Source organism: Chrysochloris asiatica, unplaced genomic scaffold (genome assembly GCF_000296735.1).
Source record: "Chrysochloris asiatica unplaced genomic scaffold, ChrAsi1.0 scaffold00031, whole genome shotgun sequence".
Classification (NCBI taxonomy): domain Eukaryota; kingdom Metazoa; phylum Chordata; class Mammalia; order Afrosoricida; family Chrysochloridae; genus Chrysochloris; species Chrysochloris asiatica.
The window spans coordinates 13149239-13169563 of record NW_006408549.1 but is presented as its reverse complement, the minus strand read 5'-3'; the positions used below and the strand labels follow the sequence as shown (position 1 = coordinate 13169563).

Genomic DNA, 20325 nt, shown 5'->3' with positions numbered 1-20325 from the left:
AAAACCTTTGATGGGTAGTGGTGATGGTTGTACTGGTGAACTGGCATTCACTCCCGTTCCTGGACAACAGGGAAGGCATGCTTTCAACTCCTGAAATTATTAACACTTCTTCAAATGTTTCTAAGTAGTTTCCAGAAATTCTCTCTTTCTTTCATAGAATGACCCTCCAGAAGCTGAGCGATTCAAAGAACAAGTGAAAAAATCCCACAAGTGGCCATTTATTAGGGATCCTCAAAACTAAAGCTACCTTTAGTGGTTTCTCTGATACCAATTTTTGCTGTGTTCTGGTATGACACTGTAGGATAGGCACTGGACTGTTAGGCCAGTTTGAACCTCAAGTTTGGCGGTTCATACCCTCTAGCTGCTCCTCAGAAACCCTCTACAAGGTTTGCTATAAGTTGAAACCAGCTCAATGGCACTTAACAACAACAACAAACAAACTCAGCCAACTCCAGGTATGGCACTGTAGGATAAATACTGGACTGTGACCCAGAAAGTCAGTGGTTCAAACCCACCATAGTCAGGGTCGCTATGAGTCAACTGACTTGGTAGTACTTAACAGCAATAACAAACAAACTCAATACAGGATCACTATGAGTCAAAATGGACTCTAAGATCAGCAGTTCAAACCCACCAGCTGCTTCTTGAAACCCTATGCAGGGTAGCTATGAGTCAGAACCATTTGGAGAACACAGTAACAGCAACATGAGTGGAAACTGATTCCATGGTACTTAATAATGACAAGAACAAAAAAGCCCATACCAAACCCCACTGCCTTTGAGTAGATTGGGATTTATAGACTCGACGGCACTTAACAACAACAACAACAAATAGGCAGAGTAGATACTGTCCCTTAGAGTTTCAAGGCTGTCACTATAGGATAACAATTAGACTAGTATCCTACAGCTGGTTCAAACCCAACAACCACTCCTGTGAAATCCTATCCAGAGTCACAATGAGTTGGAACACTCTGGCAGCACAGTCTTAATGGAAACCGATTCGCAAATCTTTCTCTGGCATGAAGGCTGGTGTGTTCGAACTGCTAACCTTTTGGTTAGCCACTTTCAGTTAAACACTTAACCACTGTACTAGCAGGCCTCCTTGATCTAAACACAATAATTTGAAAACTGCCCATTTTTGCTCACTTTTTAAAAATAAAATGGAATTGGCTATATGCAAAATCAATCCTTGATAAAGAAATTTCTTTCTCTGGAGATGCACAAGTATGTAAGTGTGAAATTAGATGTCTGTGTACATATAGTTAAAGAAATGGTGGTTATATTTTCTTAGGAGTTCTAATCAAGTCATCATTTATTGAGAACCTGCTATATACTAGGCATTGTTATGCTGTGTACTGCTTAGATAATGATAGTAAAGATAACTATGCTGCTGCTGATAGAGTTTGTGGTACTGCTGCGGGTATTGATAGCAGCTTTATGCTCCAAGTACAGCGCATAATACTTTTTATTTGAATGAACTTATTTATTCCTTATGGAAGGTCACCCTATTCTATTAGTAATCTCAGTTTCTAGATGAGAAAATTGAAAACAGAATGAAGGTAACATACCCAGGTCACAGAGCTAGTGAGTGGCATAGCTGGGATTTGAACCCAGACAGCTTTACTGTAAATCTTGCACTTTCAACACTATTTTTATACATCTTTAAATAAGAAATTGACATTAATTGGTAATTATTATTAAAGAAAGTCATGTTTGTTTCATGAGAATTTTAAAATATTTTATGGAGTAATTCAATCATTTATTGGAAATCTACCTTATATTTTTGGTTCTGGGAGACTAAAGATGAATATGATAGGATTCTTGCCCTAAGTGGCAAATGACAAGAAAGCCATTACTGAAAAGTTAATAGAATATAACATAAAAGTAACCAGTGGCATTAGGACCATTCTATCCTGTGGCATAAGGTAAGCAGTGACACATGTTGAATATACTATAATTAGACAAATCATTTCCATAAGTAATCAGCTGAAAAGAGACAACCTCATGCAACTTTGGTTTTCATGTCACCAAGCTATTTAATTGATTTTTTTCCACAGCTAGTGATTTCAAATGTAAGTTTAACATTTTGCAAATTGGCACAAATGCTTTTGACTTTAATTTGGACATTTCATACACAGCGTACTCAAATATCATTCCTTACTTTGAGAACACTTCTGTCTGTAAAATTCTAGGATTCTTTTTGTCGTTGTTTTTAAGTGCCTTTGAGTCAGTCTTGACTCATGACTTGTATAGGGTTTCCAGGGAGCAGCAGCTGGTGGATTTGAACCACCAACCGTTCATGTAGCAATCCTTTATTAAATAAAAATATCAAAACATGACGCTGTTATATCTTAACATAACCTCCTTCTAGTCTATACATTTCTGAAGGTGGCATTCTCACCTTTCTAACCCTTCCCTGAAAATCTGCGTTCTGGTTTTTGTATCCTCGAGGGGCTCAAATTGTGTTTCTTTTAAATGGTCTTTGAATTTGGGGAACAAAAAGAAGTCTGAAGGAGAAAGGCCAAAGATGTAGGGTGGATGTGGTATGGTTTTCCAATGAAATTCTCATTGGACAGCCCGTGCTACATGAGAAGACTGAGGAGATGCATTGTCATGATGGGGGAAAAATCCATCAGTGCAACTTTCCTGGCCTTTTTCTCACCACTGCAGTTTTCCATTTCAAATTTCTTCATTCATAAGCTCCCATGCTTATCCTGTGTCCCTCAAGAAAAGCTATCAGGGTTATGCCTTAGGGATACCTAAAACCAGTCATCATAACCTTCTGTGGTGACCGCTTTGGCTTGAATTTAACCGATCCACCTGCACCTCTTAAAAGTCACTGTTTTGATTAGAACTTTTTTTTTTTTTAAGGCATCCTCATGAGACTAAGATAAGTTTATTACTGAGAGAACTTGTCTTCAGCTAGCCACTGATTACAGGGACATATTTAAACATATATATTTTCAAATAAATCCATGCAAGTAAGAACTTGAACCCTAGTAACAATACTTTCTGGACTCAGTCTTCTATTTACCTGCTTTCCAATGACTTTTTAAATAGTAATAATAATATCTGATTAATCTTTTTAATTTTCACCATCTAATATCTAAATAGCACAGCAGTTTGAAATTACCAGCTGTTCTGTGGGAGAAAGGTGAGACTATCTATTTCCATACAGATTTACAGTCTCCGAAACCCTATGCAGGGTCGCTATGAGTCGGAACCGACTCCACAGCACATTATCAACACCATCAATATCTAAAATAGGAGCTCTAGTATCATAGTGGTTACAAGTTGGGCTGCTAACATCAAGGTCAGTAGTTCAAAACTATCCGTCATTTTGAGGGAGAAAGCTGAGATTTTCTGCTCATGTAAAGATTTACAGCCTTGGAAACCCTATGTAGGCTCACTATGAGTCAGAACCAACTGCACGGCACACAACCACCACCACAATCAATTTCTAAAATGTAGTGCTATTAAGAGCACTTGCGGTTATGTTCAAATCTGGGGATTGTCCTCACTGAGTTGGGCAGACATTAAGAGTAGGGTGAAAAGGTACACATTCTCTCCTCTATTCTAGAGGTTGCATGTTTAAGTAATGAGGAGAATACTACTTTTCTATGGAATTTTTGAGACGTTTTCTGCATGCTAGTCTACTTTACAGACTTCAGAAGAAATGACAGAGATCTAACAAAACACAAATTCAGGGAAACACAGCTCAGTAGCAGACTCTTTCCATGTTGTCCTGCTTGTTGACATGGTGGCTAATCTCTCCAACAATTCCCAGTCAGTGACATAGAAAAGAAATCTGATTTAATGTGCAGCCCACATCAAAGATGCTTTCCCATGATAGTCATTTTAGACCTTTACCATCTGAAACCGTGAAGTTTATGTGGCATAACTGATGACTGACATGGTTTGAAGAAGGCACTATGCAAGCCAAGTCTTAAAAGCTTTCTTCTAAATAGACTATTTATGAAGCCAGTTTTTATGTGACATGGCTTCACAAAACAACCCCTTAAGTGACTCTGTCTCTTAGGGACTAGATTTAAACCCAGTAAAGTAACCTAGAAACATAAAAGCCCTCCATTTTCTAGGCTGATAACAAGCAGTCAAAAGACAAGGGGGAACCACTTTACAACTTGTTAATTATTTTACTCAGAAACATAAGTATAATATTTCCTGAGAAAATAATCTTTTAAAATGCAAATGTGATTGTTTCTTCCTGCTTAAAGCGCAAAAAGGCTTTGCATAGGTCTTAGAATTCAGACCTTTAGGTTGTCTACAAACTCTGAGTGCCTCCTTCTATGCAGTACCATCTTCAATTGGTCTCTACATCTTTTTTAACATTCAGGTTACATGGTCTTAAAAAAGCTTCCTTATATAATAGCCTAAAGGCTATCATACATGTTGTGGGCCTTAATGTCCGTTGTTCCCTTAGTCTTCACTGCAGCTGTTTCTCTTCCCTTCTAAGGGAACTTCTCTCATCCGTCAGATAACAAACACTGCTTGTTTGGAAACCTTCAACCTTTTCATGCAGAGCAACTATGCTACCAGGGTTTCTTAAAGTATTGTTGTTGTTAAGTGCCTTCAAAGTGGCTCTGACTCATAGCAACCTTGTCTAGGGATCCTAAGGAGCAGCTGGTAGGTTTGAACTGCCGACCTTGTGGTTCACAGGTTAGTGCTTATCCTATAGCTCCACACCAGGACTCCAGTGTTGCTACTACAACTGTTTCCTCACAGTATTTAGCTTGGTCTGACCTTAAAAGTTTATTACTGCCATTATAGAGTCACTGAGTTGTGCAAATGGCTAAAGCACTTGGCTACTAGCCAATGGTTGTATTATTAATGTTAAAGTGCATCCAGATGTGCTTTAGAAGCAAGGCTTGGTGATCATCTTCTGAAAAATCAGCCATTGAAAGCACTATGGAGCACATGGGGTCACCGTGAGTTAGAGCTGATCTTTTTAAATTGCATGTATTTGATTGATGCTTGCCTTCTGATCTTATCTGCTTTGTTGCATCATATCCTCAGTGACCATCCTGGAGTCTGGCACATAGTCAAATTTCAATAACAGCATAGAAAAATGAATGAGAAATGGAAGAACCCAATAATTTAAAAAAAAATGTGTCAGTTTTATTGGCATAATAAGGGGCAGTTCAAGCCATACAAATTTTATTGTTACTTAATATATTGTTGTTGTTGTTAAGTGCCATGGAGTCGGTTCGGACTCATAGCGACCCTGTACAGGGTTTCCAAGGCTGTAAATCTTTACGGGAGCAGAATGCCTCATCTTTCTCCCGCGGAACCGCTGATAGTTTAGAACTGCTGACCTTGTGGTTCACAGCCCGATTCGTAACCACTACGCTACCAAATCTCAGTACATTAAAAGTCAGGAAAATTCCACTGAACCCAAGCTTGAAATCATAGACTTTAGAGAAGTGTTGTTAAATAGAAGTATAATATGGGCCACATAGATAATTTAAGAAGTTATAGTAGCTACATTGGAGTCCTGATATGGTGCTATAGGATAAGCACTGGCCTACTAACCACAAGATTGGTCCTTCAAACCTATAAGCTGCTCGTTGGAAACCCTTTAAGGGTTGCTATGAGTCAGAACAAACTTGGAGGCACTTAGCAACAACAATAATAGCCACTTTAAGGAGTTCTGGTAGCATGGTTGCTCTACATGAGAAAGTTGAGGCTTTGGGCTTCCATGAAAATTTATAGCCTTGGAAACCCTATGTAAGATTGCTGTGAGTTAGAACTGACTAGATAGCACACAACTACCACCACCACAAATAGCCACATTGAAACAGTAGAAAGAAACTGATAAAATATATTTGAACTAATCCAGTATTTAAAAACATTATGATTTCAACATAGGATCTATCTAAAAATTAATGATAGATTTTATATTTCTTTTTGTATTAAAGTTTTGAAATCTGGTATGTATTTAACACTTACACCATATCTTAATATGAACTAGCCACATTTCAGGTGCTTAAAAGTCACATGTGGCTGTAACAGACAACAAATTTAGGATAATTTTACATACAAGCGGCCTTTTGCAAATAGCATGGTGAGTTGATGGTAAAGTCAATGAATGCTTTAGAAAATTAAATTAAAAGTCTTAAATTTAAATAACAAAAGATACTAATTATTTAATACCAAGTGCCCTGTGAAAGGCCCAAACACATTTCTATCATTCACACATAGAAAACCTTTTTACAATGATTCACTTTAGATGTGACATCCAGAGTGCATGTAACTAAGAATGACCTTTAGGACACGCAAACACGCAAACTAAAAAGAAAGTCTTGAAACTTCCTAAATAGCAGAAAAACTCATTAAACTCTTCCTACCATCCTTACTTTTTAGGATGTTAATTATGGTACCCCTGACTTTCTTACCCTGAATAATTCTCTTTGCTTTCCAAAGAACAGATATGGTGGCATTCTCCTGCAGGTGCAACCTAGAAAACAAGAAACCAACCAACCAACCAACCAACAAAAAAACCCACACAACATTGGCATTCTTTTCTGCAACACTGAAATTGCCTCTTGGCAATTTGGCCAAACTGTATACCTTTAGGAACCTGGTGATGTAGTGGATTAAGCATTGGACTGCTAACTGCAAGGTTAGTGGCCGAACCCACCAACTACTTCACAGAAAACGGAGCCAGTTGGCTTCCATAAAGGTTTACAATCTTGGACACCTTAAGAAGCAGTTCTCCTCTGTCCTGTAGGGTTACAGGAGTTGAAAGCAACTCACAAAGGCAGTGGGTGGATGCGTATATTCTTTCAAAATTTGGCCTTCTTTAAAGCCTTCTTGATCTGATCTGCATTACACAATATCTTCTTTCTTTCTCCCTTTCTGCTTTTTTCCCCTATGTTCCCCACCATTCCACTACTTTCCACAGGGAAGTTTTTATAGTGGGTTTTTGTTAAGTGCCTTTGAGTCAATTCTGACTTATAGTGACCCTCTATAGGGTTTCCAAGGAGCCACTGGTGGGTTTGAACCATCAACCTTGTGGTTAACAGTCCAGTGCTTATCCGACAGCACTACACCAAGACTCCACTTTTTGACAAAAACAACTGGTATTACACTCATCCTCTAACCATATCTATGAATAATTATGGATAACACTAATGCCTGCAAAAGTCATCTTTGTAAGCTATGGACAAAATAGGTGATATTTATTTGAGACTATAACAAAGAGACAATATAGATTATTTCATTGTCCTATATGTAAAATTAGCTCTTAGATAAAACCCAGTGGAGCAATTCAACTTTGCACACTTGGGTTTGCTATGACTCAGAATCAACTTGTTGGCAATGAACAGCAACAAAAACAAAGTTTCTTTTATGAGTCATATTTAGTCCTCTAGTAATGTATTTCCCACGGATGAATTATTTTCCCTCTTATATCCTGGAGAATGCTGGCAGTGAGTTCCATTACATATGTAAGAGAGAACAGACGACCTCAGCCTCTGCCAACAAGGAAGGCCTGTTCTTATGTCCCCAACCCTCACATATATTTTCTAATAGTACCAGGCTCAGGACAGGTACTGATACAGGACCAACCCTCACATATACTTTCTAATAGTACCAGGCTCAGCACAGGTACTGATACAGGACCAGCTCTGGGTCTATATGCATTATGTAACCAATTAGTACAAATCCTTCCCCCTTTCCCAATGCTCTTTTATTTTCAAGTCATATTTATAAAGTTATAGTTTCGGTACAGTAAAATTGATCCTTTTTAGGCCTATTGTTCAATTTATTTACGAAAGTGTATAGTTGTGTAATCACCAGCACATTCAGAAATGGAATGTTCCCATTAGTCATATTCTGTTGCATGAGGTGGCTTCAAAAAGTTTGTGGGAATTTCCATTGATTTTCAGTTGTTGTTTATGAATAAAGCTGCTACAAATAATTACCTACAGGTATATATATTTCTAAGGAGCTCTGGTAACGTAGTGCTTACGAATCGGGCTATGAATCGCAAGGTAAGCAGTTCGAAACTACCACCTGCTCCATGGGAGAAGGATGAGGCTTTCTGCTCCCGTAAAGATTTACAGCCTCGGAAACCCTGTACAGGGTCACTATGGGTCGGAACTGACTCAACGGCACTTAACAACAACAAATGCATATTTCTAGGGAGTCCTGCTATGGTGTGTAGGTTAATGCGCCAGACCGCAAAGCTATTCGAACTGTAAGGTTGGTGGTTCAAGCTCACCAGCTGCTCCTTGGAAACCCTATACAGGGTTGCTGTGAGTCGGAATTGACTCAGCGGCACTTAACAACAACAACATATATTTCTGGAGGCATCTCAGTGTGGTGCAGTAGAATAAACACTAGAACACCTGATCGGTTTCAACCACAAGGTCAGTGGTTCAAACTCACCAGCCACTCCTCGGAAACTGTGTACAGGGTCACTCTGAGTTGGAACCAACTCGATGGCATTTAACAACAACAACAAATATATATGAACATTTATTTTAATTTTTATCCTTATTAGAAGTGGGGTATATGGTAAGTTTCCATAGAACTGTTTCCAAAGAGGCTGTAGCACATAGTATGCCTACCAGAATTCCAGTTGCATCAAGTCTTTGCTAGCAATTGGCTTCCAAATGCTTGTTTGTATATTTATTTTAATTTTTACCCATTCTAACTGGTCTTGAAGTCCTTCTATATCCCCAATACATGATGTTCTAGGCATCTTTGTGGTATGGGAACAGCCCTCTTTTATCTTTCTAGAATAATAATTTGATCAAGCACTTATATTAAGTCATGAGTGTTTGCTTATGTGAAATACAGCAGCGTAGTGGTTAGGAATTCTGCTGCAAACCTTAGGGTCAGCAGTTTCAAACTACCAGCTGTTCTTTGGAAGAAAGATGAGGCTTTCTGCTCCCATAAAGATTTGCAGCCTCGGAACCCTGTACAGGGTCGCTATAAGTCAGTTCTGACTCCACAGCACATAACCACCACCACCATTGCGTTATTAAGTGCCAATGAGTTGGTTCTGACACACAGCGGCCTTGTATAGGGTTTCTTAGGAGCAGCTGGTACGTTTGACCCTCCGTCCTTGCTGTTCAAACCAACCTTACAGTCCAGCATATCTATTTGTTGTTGTTGTTAAGTGCCATCGAGTCGGGTCCAACCCATAGCGACCCCGTACAGGGTTTCCGAGGGTGTAAATCTTTACGGGAGTAGAAAGCCTCATCTTTCTCCCGCGGAGCGGCTGGTAGTTTCGAACCATTGACCTTAAGGTTCGCAGCCCGATTCGTAACCACTACGCAGCATATCTATAGGAGTCAGGTATTTTGAATTGTCTTTTGTCACTAGGCTGAGTTGGTTAGAACATGATACTAATTTTCTTCATATTGAGTAAAATTAAGTCCACTCCAGTGACAGAGACTGCTTCATAATTCAACAGAACCACATCCCTACTAGAGTCCTTACTGAGAAACAACTCTAAAGATGAGAGTAATGGCATGAGTGGAAATTTATCATCAGTACAGAAGAACCTAAAACTGCGTTTTCAACTATTACCCAAGTAACCCTCATGAAAAGAAGAAGGGGAGTCAGGTTTTACTGGAGAAACAATAGAGCATTTAATTGAAATGTCACTTTCTCTGTTAAACAAAGAAGCTGTTCCTCTGACTATGTGATCAAAGTTGATGTGTCCTATTTCTTTGTGGGGATTCGCTTTTCTCTCATCACTGACTTAATTTGATTGCACCAGTTTGTCAACTGTCAAGTTTGGCATCCCTCAGCTGTAGGATATAGATAATGACAGTCTTTGCAATTTAACAATCATGTGCCAATATTTTGTTTCTCTTAATCAAGATGAACTAGAATTATCTTCTCTCCCCAATAACTTTGAAATAATAAAAAAGTTCAAGACCTTTCTTTTTGTCTGTGTTATATTTTACAGGTGGCTTGTCTAATATCTTGCGTTTTCGTCCTTATAGTCATCTATGCAATAGGACCTCTGCTTTACTGGCTGCCCATGGTACAGTAACACTTGTTCATTATTTCCTTTGAATGGGAATGATAGTATATTAATAACTTCTTAGAAATTAACAACCTCAATCATCCTGAATCTGGAAGCCGTGTTATATAAGCAATGGTTGAATGTGCAGAGGTGGAAAATACCACATTTGATGGGAGTTGGGGGGATGAGAAGGTATCATGTTGTTCTTATCCTTTGGCATACCAAAATAACACTGTGGAATTAGATTTATCCTGTACTTATTTGAAGAGTATAACTAGACCCACACTGCTATAAAAAATAAACATTGGGAACATTTTTTAAAAAATCATAACTGTTCAATCAAAAGACTGCCTTTTGTTATGGAGAATTTCCCTCCATGGAACGATTTTCAATAGAATTAGGATGGCCACTTATTGATGATATTTTAGAGGAAATTCTTGACTTAAAGGGTTAAATTCCAACTTTGAAATTGCTGGTTCTTCTATATACATGAGTGGAGTCCTGGTATGGTGCTGTGGGTTAATGCACTGGACTGCAAAGTCAGTTTGGACTGCAAGGTTTGTGGCTCAAGCTCACAAGTCACTCCTCAGAAACGCTACACAGCATCACTATGGGTTGGCACTGACTCGATGGCACTTAACAACAACAACATGTACATGAGTGCCGGGGCAGAATGCTAATGCCTGTGGCTCATCTTGACCCTCACAGGTCTGGGGCACCAAAGTGACACAAGTAAGACACTTACCTTATGAAGACCAGAAACAGTGTTGGTCTTTTCTTGCTGTAATGCTTTATTGTTTTATTGGGAATAAATTATTCCCACAGGAGGCGCTTCTAGTAATGAAGTTAATTTTTGGATGAGTTATAAATATCTCCTGGTGAAAAGGCAGAATTAATACTCAAGGCAATTATAAGTAAACATATGATATAAATATCCAGTTTTGTACAACAAAACAATTTTAAACAAAAGACAGTAATTATAACGTTAAAGGACATTCAGCCTTTTAACACTCATCCTTTATAATTCACTTTTTCTTTTTTGGAATAGCATAAGATTTGCCTTGTGATCATCTTTAATTGATGTTATATGCCAACAAAATGAAATATCTCATTATTACTTTCATCTTATAAATGGTGATTGTTTTTTCTCTAGTAAGAACTTTAAGACAAAGAAAGAAAAAAATATCTGGGTCTTTTTAACTTTGGATTAAAATCTTTATCTTGTTTCTTCATCAACTTAATTTGTGTTTGTAGTGTGTTCTTGCGAGTATTATCGTTGTAGGACTGAAAGGAATGCTAATACAGTTCCGGGATTTAAAAAAGTATTGGAATGTGGATAAAATTGATTGGGTAAGTAGAAATTTGACCTAAAATTTCCCTCTTTGGCTTAAGTACATGCTACCAAATAAACTTTATTACTTTCATTTGCAGAAAATGGATTTAGTAATTTGACACTTGTGTACTTCACAAACTATTATAAAAGCATGAAATTATAAAATTATGTATGAGAAACAAGTGAAATTTGTCAAATTTTTCTGGATCTGTATTTGAGAATGTGTTTTAAAAAATGCTTGTTTATTGAAGTGGACATACCTGACTTATGTATGAATTGATTTTGAAAGTAAGCCTCAGTAAGAAAATGCTCACTTATAAAATGTTTGGAAAACTAGCATTTATTGCTAAGAAATATATACTGTATTAGAGCATGGTGTTTTTGTAAGGTAAATACTGGACTGTGAACTACAAGGTTGGTGGTTCGAGCATACCTGCCACTCTGCAGTGCTCCTGCAAAGATTTACAGAATAAAGATTTACAGCTCTGTAGAATATGCTAACCACAAGGCCAGCTGCTTAGCAGGAGAAAGATGAGCATTGCTGCTCTTGAAAAGATTTAAATTCTTAGAAACCTATACAGAGTCACTATGAGTCAAAACTGACTTGAGGGCACTTAACAACGACAACAACATGGCTTCTACTACCAGAGACATTTAGCATGTTTATTCAAGAGAATTAGATTAATGCAAGAATATCCCAAATTCTCTCTCCCTCCAATGTAGATGAAGTGGCTCTGCTGTACATTTTTCATGAACATCTCTCTCAGTTTACCTTTAACATGGTATTTACAACATTTTAATTCCAACTCCTTCATACCCTTTTTTCTGACAGACTTTGGGAGATTATTTATGCTGATGCCCACTTTCATAATATTTCTCCTGAGATTCAATATTGCTAAATTCCTATCAAAGTACATCACTATGTGCCATGGAGAATGTATAGACGCATAAAGAGAACTACCTGTTCTTCCAAGATTCTTATCATTTATGCCAGGAACAGACATGGAAACAGTAATTCATTATGTAAGGCATTATACAATATGCCCTGGACTTAAAAGCATAAGCTTAGTGCTGGAAAAAAAGAATGGAGGAAGGAACATATAATTTGTACGGAGATAGGAAAGTATCCTACAAAAGGCTGAAGTATGAACTAAGATTTGAAAGAACATTGTGTGGTAGGTAGTCCAAAAGGCCAAAACTAACCAAGCTGAGAGAGGATCATTTGTTTTTAATGTTTTATTGTGAATTATGTGATAGTTTACATGGGAGAACATTAGCTTTACATTCATCCTATCATATATCATTTCATTGCCATGGTTACAATCCCCTCCATGCATCATCAACCAACCAAAGGGTATACCCTGCAAGCCTGTCCCCTGGTCGTCAGCACACAGCCCCTCTCAATCTCTGGGTCTAAAGTCCCCAGCCGCTCCATCTCTCCACGTCATGGTCTCTGTCTCCATCTCTGGCATCACTGCTTCTCTGGGTAGGGTCGGGCTCTCTGCTCCTCTCCCTTGATGGTCCCAGGGACCTCAGCTCCTAGACTGCAAAGTCAATCACTCCCCTCCTTTTGCTATAAAACGTCTACCTTTACATTTCCAACCCTCACAATCAGCTCTGATAACAATTATTCACTATTGTATTACAAGAGACCTATCCACATCTCCTTTCATCAGCCCCACCCAGACAGATTGGATACTACTCAGTGGAGATTCTACCTTCCTCCACACCCTCTGGATCTAGACGCCCTCTGGATCTAGGCTCCCTCTTGAAAGCTTTTAAGATGGTCACTTCTTGCCTTTATAGCCCCCCCTCATTTTGGGTGCCAGTGTCCAAGTTGTCCATCCCTGTCTACTCTATGTATGGAGGGGGTGGGAATGATCCTTGCTGTAAAGATTTGTTCTCTCTTTTGAGCTACTGCATCCATAGGTGTAGGTCAAGTGCATCAAATTGTATTAGATTACTCTTTTTTTTTTCCCTCTTCTTTCTTCTTCTAGCTGAGCTCTGATCATCCAGTCATTGAAGCCAGGTCAAGTGGGTATTATCTGCAAGTGTGGGTGTCCTTATGCATATGCCCTCTCTTCTTATCAGCTGGACGCTTCACTCTCCACTCTAGTTCTCTATGGCTATGTCACTGACTCTGGGCTGAAGAGTCCCCAGGTCTTGCCACACTGCTGGCCAACCAGGTCTCCACCCGGGTTCACAAGAGTCTATTGAACATTGTAGGGCTTAGCTCACAGCTTCATTGTTTTGGATCATGATTTTTTAAGGTGATATCTGTGAGACAGTCCATAGAAACAGAGAAATGAGAGATGCAAACTTATTTAGCAAGCAACTTGATCACTCCATGATAAAAACATTTATAAAATATTCATTAATAATATTGGAGGGCACTTTATCATATTAGAAGGGGAGGGAAGATGGTATCAAGAAAGGCTTTTGGTAGGAAGTGATTTCTAAGTTGAGAAATGAAGAATGAGTAGATGTTATCTGGGGAAGAGAGGAAGACACAGATGAATGTGAACGTATCTCATATCATTTGAAAAAAACACAAGGAATTCAGAATCAGTGGAACATATAATGTGAAGGTGGAGTTAGTAAAGTTGGGAAAGTTGAGAATGACCACATAAGCCTTATAAAGAAGATTAGACTTAATCCTGAAAATCATGAGGTACCATTGAAAGGGGAAACATGAATAAGACTTATTTATCACCATGCTACCTGAGTAATGAGGACTAGGGATGAAAGTGAGGTGGTGTGCATGAAATGAAGCACTGCTGTAGTAATTAACATGAATAAATGAGGAATACCTAGGCCACATTGAGACTTTAATGGTCAAGAAGAGGCAATAGATTTAAAAAATATTGAAGAGATTTATTTAAATCTCTTCATCATATAAAGTGGATCCGTCAGACTGGCTTTTAAAGTTTTCCAGTTAGGAGCATCAGAGAAGATGACTTCGTTCATTGAGCTATAGAGGATAGAAGATTCTGTTGCTTAACTAGAGTTAGTGATTACCTTTCACCTTAAAAAAATACAGGTTTTCATTCCTGAGTCATTTGTTTCATTTCATTTTTTTATTTTCGTACATCATCACTAAATATTTTTCTAAGAAAGGCTCACAGTTTTTATATTCCTGGGCTGTTGTATGATGAAAATATCTGCTGTCTTCTTTTTGTGCTAGAAGGAAGGTCAAATAAATGCTTGGATTATACTTGTTTCACCTTAATACTTTATAGACTTGACATTATCTATGGCACTGAGTGTTAGTGAAGAAAAATCACAGGCCAACATGATTTTTTTTGTTGTTCTTTTACATGATTTAGTTTTTCTGATTGCTCAATGAGGTTTCTTCTGCTTACCCATGAAGTTTGGTAATGTGATCAGAATAATTAGTGTGGTTGAATACCCAATACCAAAGTTTTTTGAGCATCATATATTCTTTTCCTTTCAGAATCAATTATTATTTACAAAATATTTTCTTCTAATTATACCTTTGGGGTTTTTTTTGAAATCCTTCTGTTCTTTTTCATGAATCACAATTATGTATTGGTTATTTTTATATTGTACTTTTCATACCTATCCTTTATTGCATGTTTATATAGATATGTTGTATGTAGTTCCTGTGAACTATAAGCTGGATCTCTTATTTTGTATTTTCAATTCTAATGATGGCCTCCTTTTTTTTTTTGTTTGCTTTAAATAAGATTTTTATTTCTGTAATGTTTTTATTTATATTGTTCCTAATTATTTACAGTTTGCTTTTTTCCTCTTTATTTTTTTTTCAAATAGCATTTCTTGTTTGCATCTATATATCCATTCTTGAAGCTTGTTTCTTGAGTTGCCGATTATATATATGAAATAGTCTTCTGCCTCTATCTGTTATTTCCTTTTTCATTTATATGAATAGATCCCTTTCTTCTTCCTTTATTATTTTGTGCATTTTAAAATGAACTCAGATATTTCTTGAAAAATATTTTTGGGAGGAAATGAAGTAGGATTTAGGTTGGTTACTTGAAGCAAAGGTTTGTGGTCATAAGTTCTAGGTGTTCTGGTGGTCTGACTCTGTCTCCTTTTAATTTATCTTGTTTCCATTTGTATTACAACCTAGCTTGATTAGGAAGCTAGCTTGTAATACAAATGGCATTTCACCTTCAGTTTGTTATGTTGTGGCAGCTTGCATATTGTTATGATGCTTGAAGCTATGCCACCAGTATTAGAAATGCCATCAGGGTCACCCATGGTCAACAGGTTTCAGTGGAGCTACCAGACTGAGACAGACTAGGACAGAGAGGTGGGCTATTTCTGAATATTTAGCCTTTGTAAACCATATGAACAGCAGTGGAACATTGTCAGATATAGTACCAGAAGATGAAAAAAATGTTATGAACAGCAGCAGAGTGTTGTCAGATAGAGTGCCAGAGGCTAGCCACTCAGGTTAGAAGGCAGTTAAAATATGACTGGGAAAGAGCTACCTTATCAAAGTAGAGCTGACCATAATGACATGAATGGAGTAAAACTTTCATGACCTTCATTTCCTGACCTAGCAGAGCTCAAAATGAGAAGAAATGTCTGTAAGCATCCATTAATAATTGGAACATGGAATATAAGAAGTATGAATCTAAAAATATAGGAAGCTATCAAAAAGGAAATGAAAATGCATAAAGATTGATATCCTATGGCATTAGTGAGCTGAACTGTACTGATATTACCATTTTAAATTAAACAATCAAATAGTTTACTATCAGGGAAAGACAAATTCAAGAGGAATAGCACTGTATTCATCATCCGAAAGAGCATATCAAGATCTGTCTCTGATAGGATAATATACATATGCTTACAAGGAAGACCAGTTAATACCACTATTATTCAAATTTAAACACCAACCACTAAAGCCAGTAATGATGAAATTGAAGAATTCTACCAACTTCTCCAATCTGAAATTAATTGATAAAACATGCTATCAAGATACACTGATAATTTCTGAAGGTTAAAAACAAAGAGGAGGGATTTGTAGTTGAAAAATAAGGTCTTGGTACTTGAAATGATGCTGGTGATTGCATAATAGAATTTTGCTAGGCCAATGACTTATTCATTGCAAATACTTTTTTAGATACCATAAAATGTAACTATACACATGGCCCTCACCAGGCGGAATATGTAGGAATCAATTGGACCAGTCTATAGGGCAAAGTGGTGGAGAAGCTCAATTTTTTTCAGTCAAAACAAGGCCATGAGCAGACTGTCAAACAGACTATCAATTGCTCATATGAAGTTCCGGATGAAGCTCAAGAAAATTTAAACAAGTCTGTGAGAGCCAAAATATGATCTTGAAGATATCCCATTTGAATTTAGAGATTATCTCAAGAACAGATTTGATGTACTAAACACTAAACAACAAAAAGAGCATCATACAGGAAGAAAGCAAAAAGTCATTAAGAAGACAAGAAAGAAAGAAAGAAAAGACCAAAATGGATTTTATAAGAGACTCGAAACTCACTCTCGAGGGTAGACAAGCTAAAGCAAATGGAAGAAATGAGGAGGTAAAATAACTGCACAGAAAATTTCAAAGGGCAGCACAAGAAGACAAAGTCAAGAATCATAATGAAATATTCAAAGACCTGAAGTTAGACAATCAAAAGAGAAGAACATACTCAGCATGTCTCAAAGTGAAAAAAATTGAAGAAAAAAATTCAAGCCTCAAGTTGCCATATTGAAGAATTCTATGGGTACAACATTTAATGGTGCAGAAAGCATCAAAAGAAGATGGAAGGAATACACAAAGTAATTGTGCCTAAAATAACTGGCCAATGTTCATCCACTTCAATACCTAGAATATGATTAAGAACCAATGATACTAAAGGAAGAAGTCCAACCTGCACTTAGGCATTGGTGAAAAACAAGGTTCCAGGAATTGACATTGAATACAAATTGAAATCTTTCAACAAAATGATGCAACACTGGACATACTCACCCATCTATACCAAAAAATTTTGGAAGACAGCTATCTGGCCAATTGATTGGAAGATCCATATTTGTGTCCAATTCAAAGAGAAGTGACCCAATGGAATATGGTAATCATTAAATAATAGCCCTAATTTCCCATGCAAATAAAAATTTCGTGGAGATAATTCAAAAACAGTTGCAACAATACAGCAACAGGGAAATGCCAGAAATTCAAGGAGATTCAGAAAAGGATGTGAAATGAAGGCTATCATTGCTGATGTCAGATGGATCTTAAATGGTAGCAGAGAGCACTAGAAAGATGTTTACTTGTGCTTTTTGACTATACAAAGACTTCTACTGTGTGAATTATGACAAACTAGGGATAACATTGCAAAGAATGGGTATTTCAGGACACATAAGTATGCTTATGAACAGACTGTACATAGATCAAGAGGCGGTTGTTCAGGTAGGACAAGGGGATACTGAATGGTTTAAAACTAGGAAAGTTGTGCACTAAGTTTGTATCCTTTTCGCTATACTTGTTTAATCTATATGATAAAATAATTTGAGAAACTGGAGTATATGAAGAACATGGCAACAAGATTGGAGGAAGACTCCTTAGCAGCCTTTGATATGCAGATAACATAACCTTGCTGAAAGCAAAGAGAACTTTAAATACTTACTGATGAAGATCAAATCAAAGACTATAGCCCTCAGTGTATGAATTGCACCTCAATGTAGAGAAAACAAAAATCTTTCTAATTGAACCAATAAATAACATCATGATAATTGGAGAAAAGATTGAAGTTGTCAAAGGTTTCATTTTGTTTGGCTCCACAATTAATACGCATGGAATCAGCAGTAAAGAAATTAGATGACATATTACTTTAGTCAGCTGTATTGCACAAGAGCTCTTTAAAAAATAGCAGAGATACAATTTGATGACTAAGGTATGCCTTATCGAAGCCATGATATTTTCAGTTGCCTCATATGAATGTAAAAATTGGGCCATGGATAAAGAAGATCATAGGAGAATTGATGCATGTCAATTATGATGTTGGAGATTAATATTCAGAGTATACTGCTAGAGGAACAAATCTGTGTTGGAAGTGCAGCCAGAAAACTCCTTTGAAGACAGAATGGTGAGATTTCATCTCTCATTCTTTGGACATGTTATCAGGAGGCGCCATGCCCAGGAGAAGAAGAACATACATGGTGAAGTGAAGGTCAATAAAAAAGAGGAAGACACCCAAGAAGATAGATTGCCACAGTGGCAACAGTAATGGTGTCAAACATAACAACTGTGAAGATGGGCACGGGACCGGGCCGACTTTAATTCTGTTGTGCATAGCGTCGCCGTGAGACAGAACCTACCTTATGGCATCTAACAACAACAACAACAGGAATTCTGTGGCATCAAACTTAATATCTCTGGGCATCTTTCCCAATTTTCTGTTGCCCAATTCTTCCCCTAGAAGCTAGAGGTCTTACTACCGTATAGAATTTCCAGAACTGTGACGTCCATGGAGAAATTTGAATTGATTTGAATCCTGAGGAGACATTTATCAGCTTCAATGTCTTTATTTTTATGATCCAAATGTCAAGTCTGTATCCTATTCCATAGTTAGGAGTTCAGACCGTATATTTGTATCACTGAAGCTGAATTTTTTCTCTGCATATATTTATTATTGGTATTGTTTAGGGTGGAGCTCTCGGAGCATAGTGGGTTACACATTGGTCTGCTAATTGCAAGGTCAGAAATTTGTATCTACCAACTGTTCTGCAGGAGAAAGATAAGGTTTTCTGCTCTGATAAATATTTAAAGCCTCAGAAACCCTATATAGGGTCATTTTGGGTCAGAGCCACAGCAGCATTATTTTGGGTAGATTCTGGCAGAAGGGCTTAAGATAAAAATGCCTTTGATATACTACCTAAATTTGAAATTCAAATCTATGTTTAGAAAGGCCATTTTGGTAGCAGTATTGCAAAGATTTTTGTTGTTAAGTGCTGTTGAATCCGTTCTGACTCGTAGCAACCCAATATAGGGTTTCCAAGGAGTGGCTGGTGAGTTTGAACCACCAATGTTGTGGTTAGACGTCCAGTGCTGATTCTATAGAGCCACACCAGCAAGGGATTTACAATCAGAAAACAGGAGCAGACAGATAAATAGGAGTCTGACAGTATAGTGTAGGGAGGGAGGATGGTAAAGTGCAAATGAACGCATTGTCAGTGAATGGAAGGGAGGGTATTTTGAGGATTTTTTGATGAATAATTAATAGGACATGGAAATGGTGGTAAAATGATTAAGTATTTAAGTACTGAAGCTGAAAGTATGAAGGTTCAAACTCACTTAGAGGTGCTTGGGAAGACAGGACTTTGATTTTAGTGTCTTGGTAATTATAGTGTCTTGGTAAATACTGGTACAATAATTGAAAGAATGGTAGCTAGCATTGTGTGAAATTAATGAGTTATGACCTGGATTTATTGAAAGTGTATGGTAGACAGTTTGAAATATTTTTCATTAACATGGTTCATAAGCTCAGATTGGTAGTATTCTGCATATGGGTGATAGTTGAAAACTTGGAGTAGTTTAGTACGGTGTGGTCTAAGAGTAAGTTTGAGACAGGTGGTGTGGACATAGCAGTTGTATGAGAATTCCCTGAGACACTGGGTATATCTTGACAGTGGTCCTGTATGGTTGACAAGGACAGGTGTCCCTTAACTGCTGAGGGCCTTAGCTAATGAGAAACCACACATTTTTGGAATATGGTCTGATCAGAGTGTTAGGACTGTACAGACTTTTGTAGATACAAATAAAAGCAGACAGAATATGCCTAGAATATGACAGAGGTCACCAAAGTTGTGTGTGTAAAGTCATTTATAGATTGAAAATGTTTAAATTATGTAAGTAGTCATTACATGAAAATTTAAAACCTTTTAAATTTTTATTTAATATTTTATAGATTAATAAGGACTTTGATTTGAGTTGTAAGTCAAAATCCTTTTTTGAAGTAATAAGGAAATAGGGCTCTCAGTCTGACTCA

General features: G+C 37.4%; 1 protein-coding gene across 1 annotated transcript in view; it reads left to right on the top strand.

Annotated features, from left to right (window-relative positions):
- The window catches only part of SLC26A7 (solute carrier family 26 (anion exchanger), member 7), a 189540-nt gene that overhangs the window by 117626 nt on the left and 51589 nt on the right, over positions 1–20325 (top strand). The window contains exons 9-10 of the mRNA XM_006859223.1: positions 9943–10020; positions 11257–11352. Coding sequence (XP_006859285.1) covers positions 9943–10020; positions 11257–11352 — 174 coding nt within the window. The remainder of the gene's footprint in view (positions 1–9942; positions 10021–11256; positions 11353–20325) is intronic.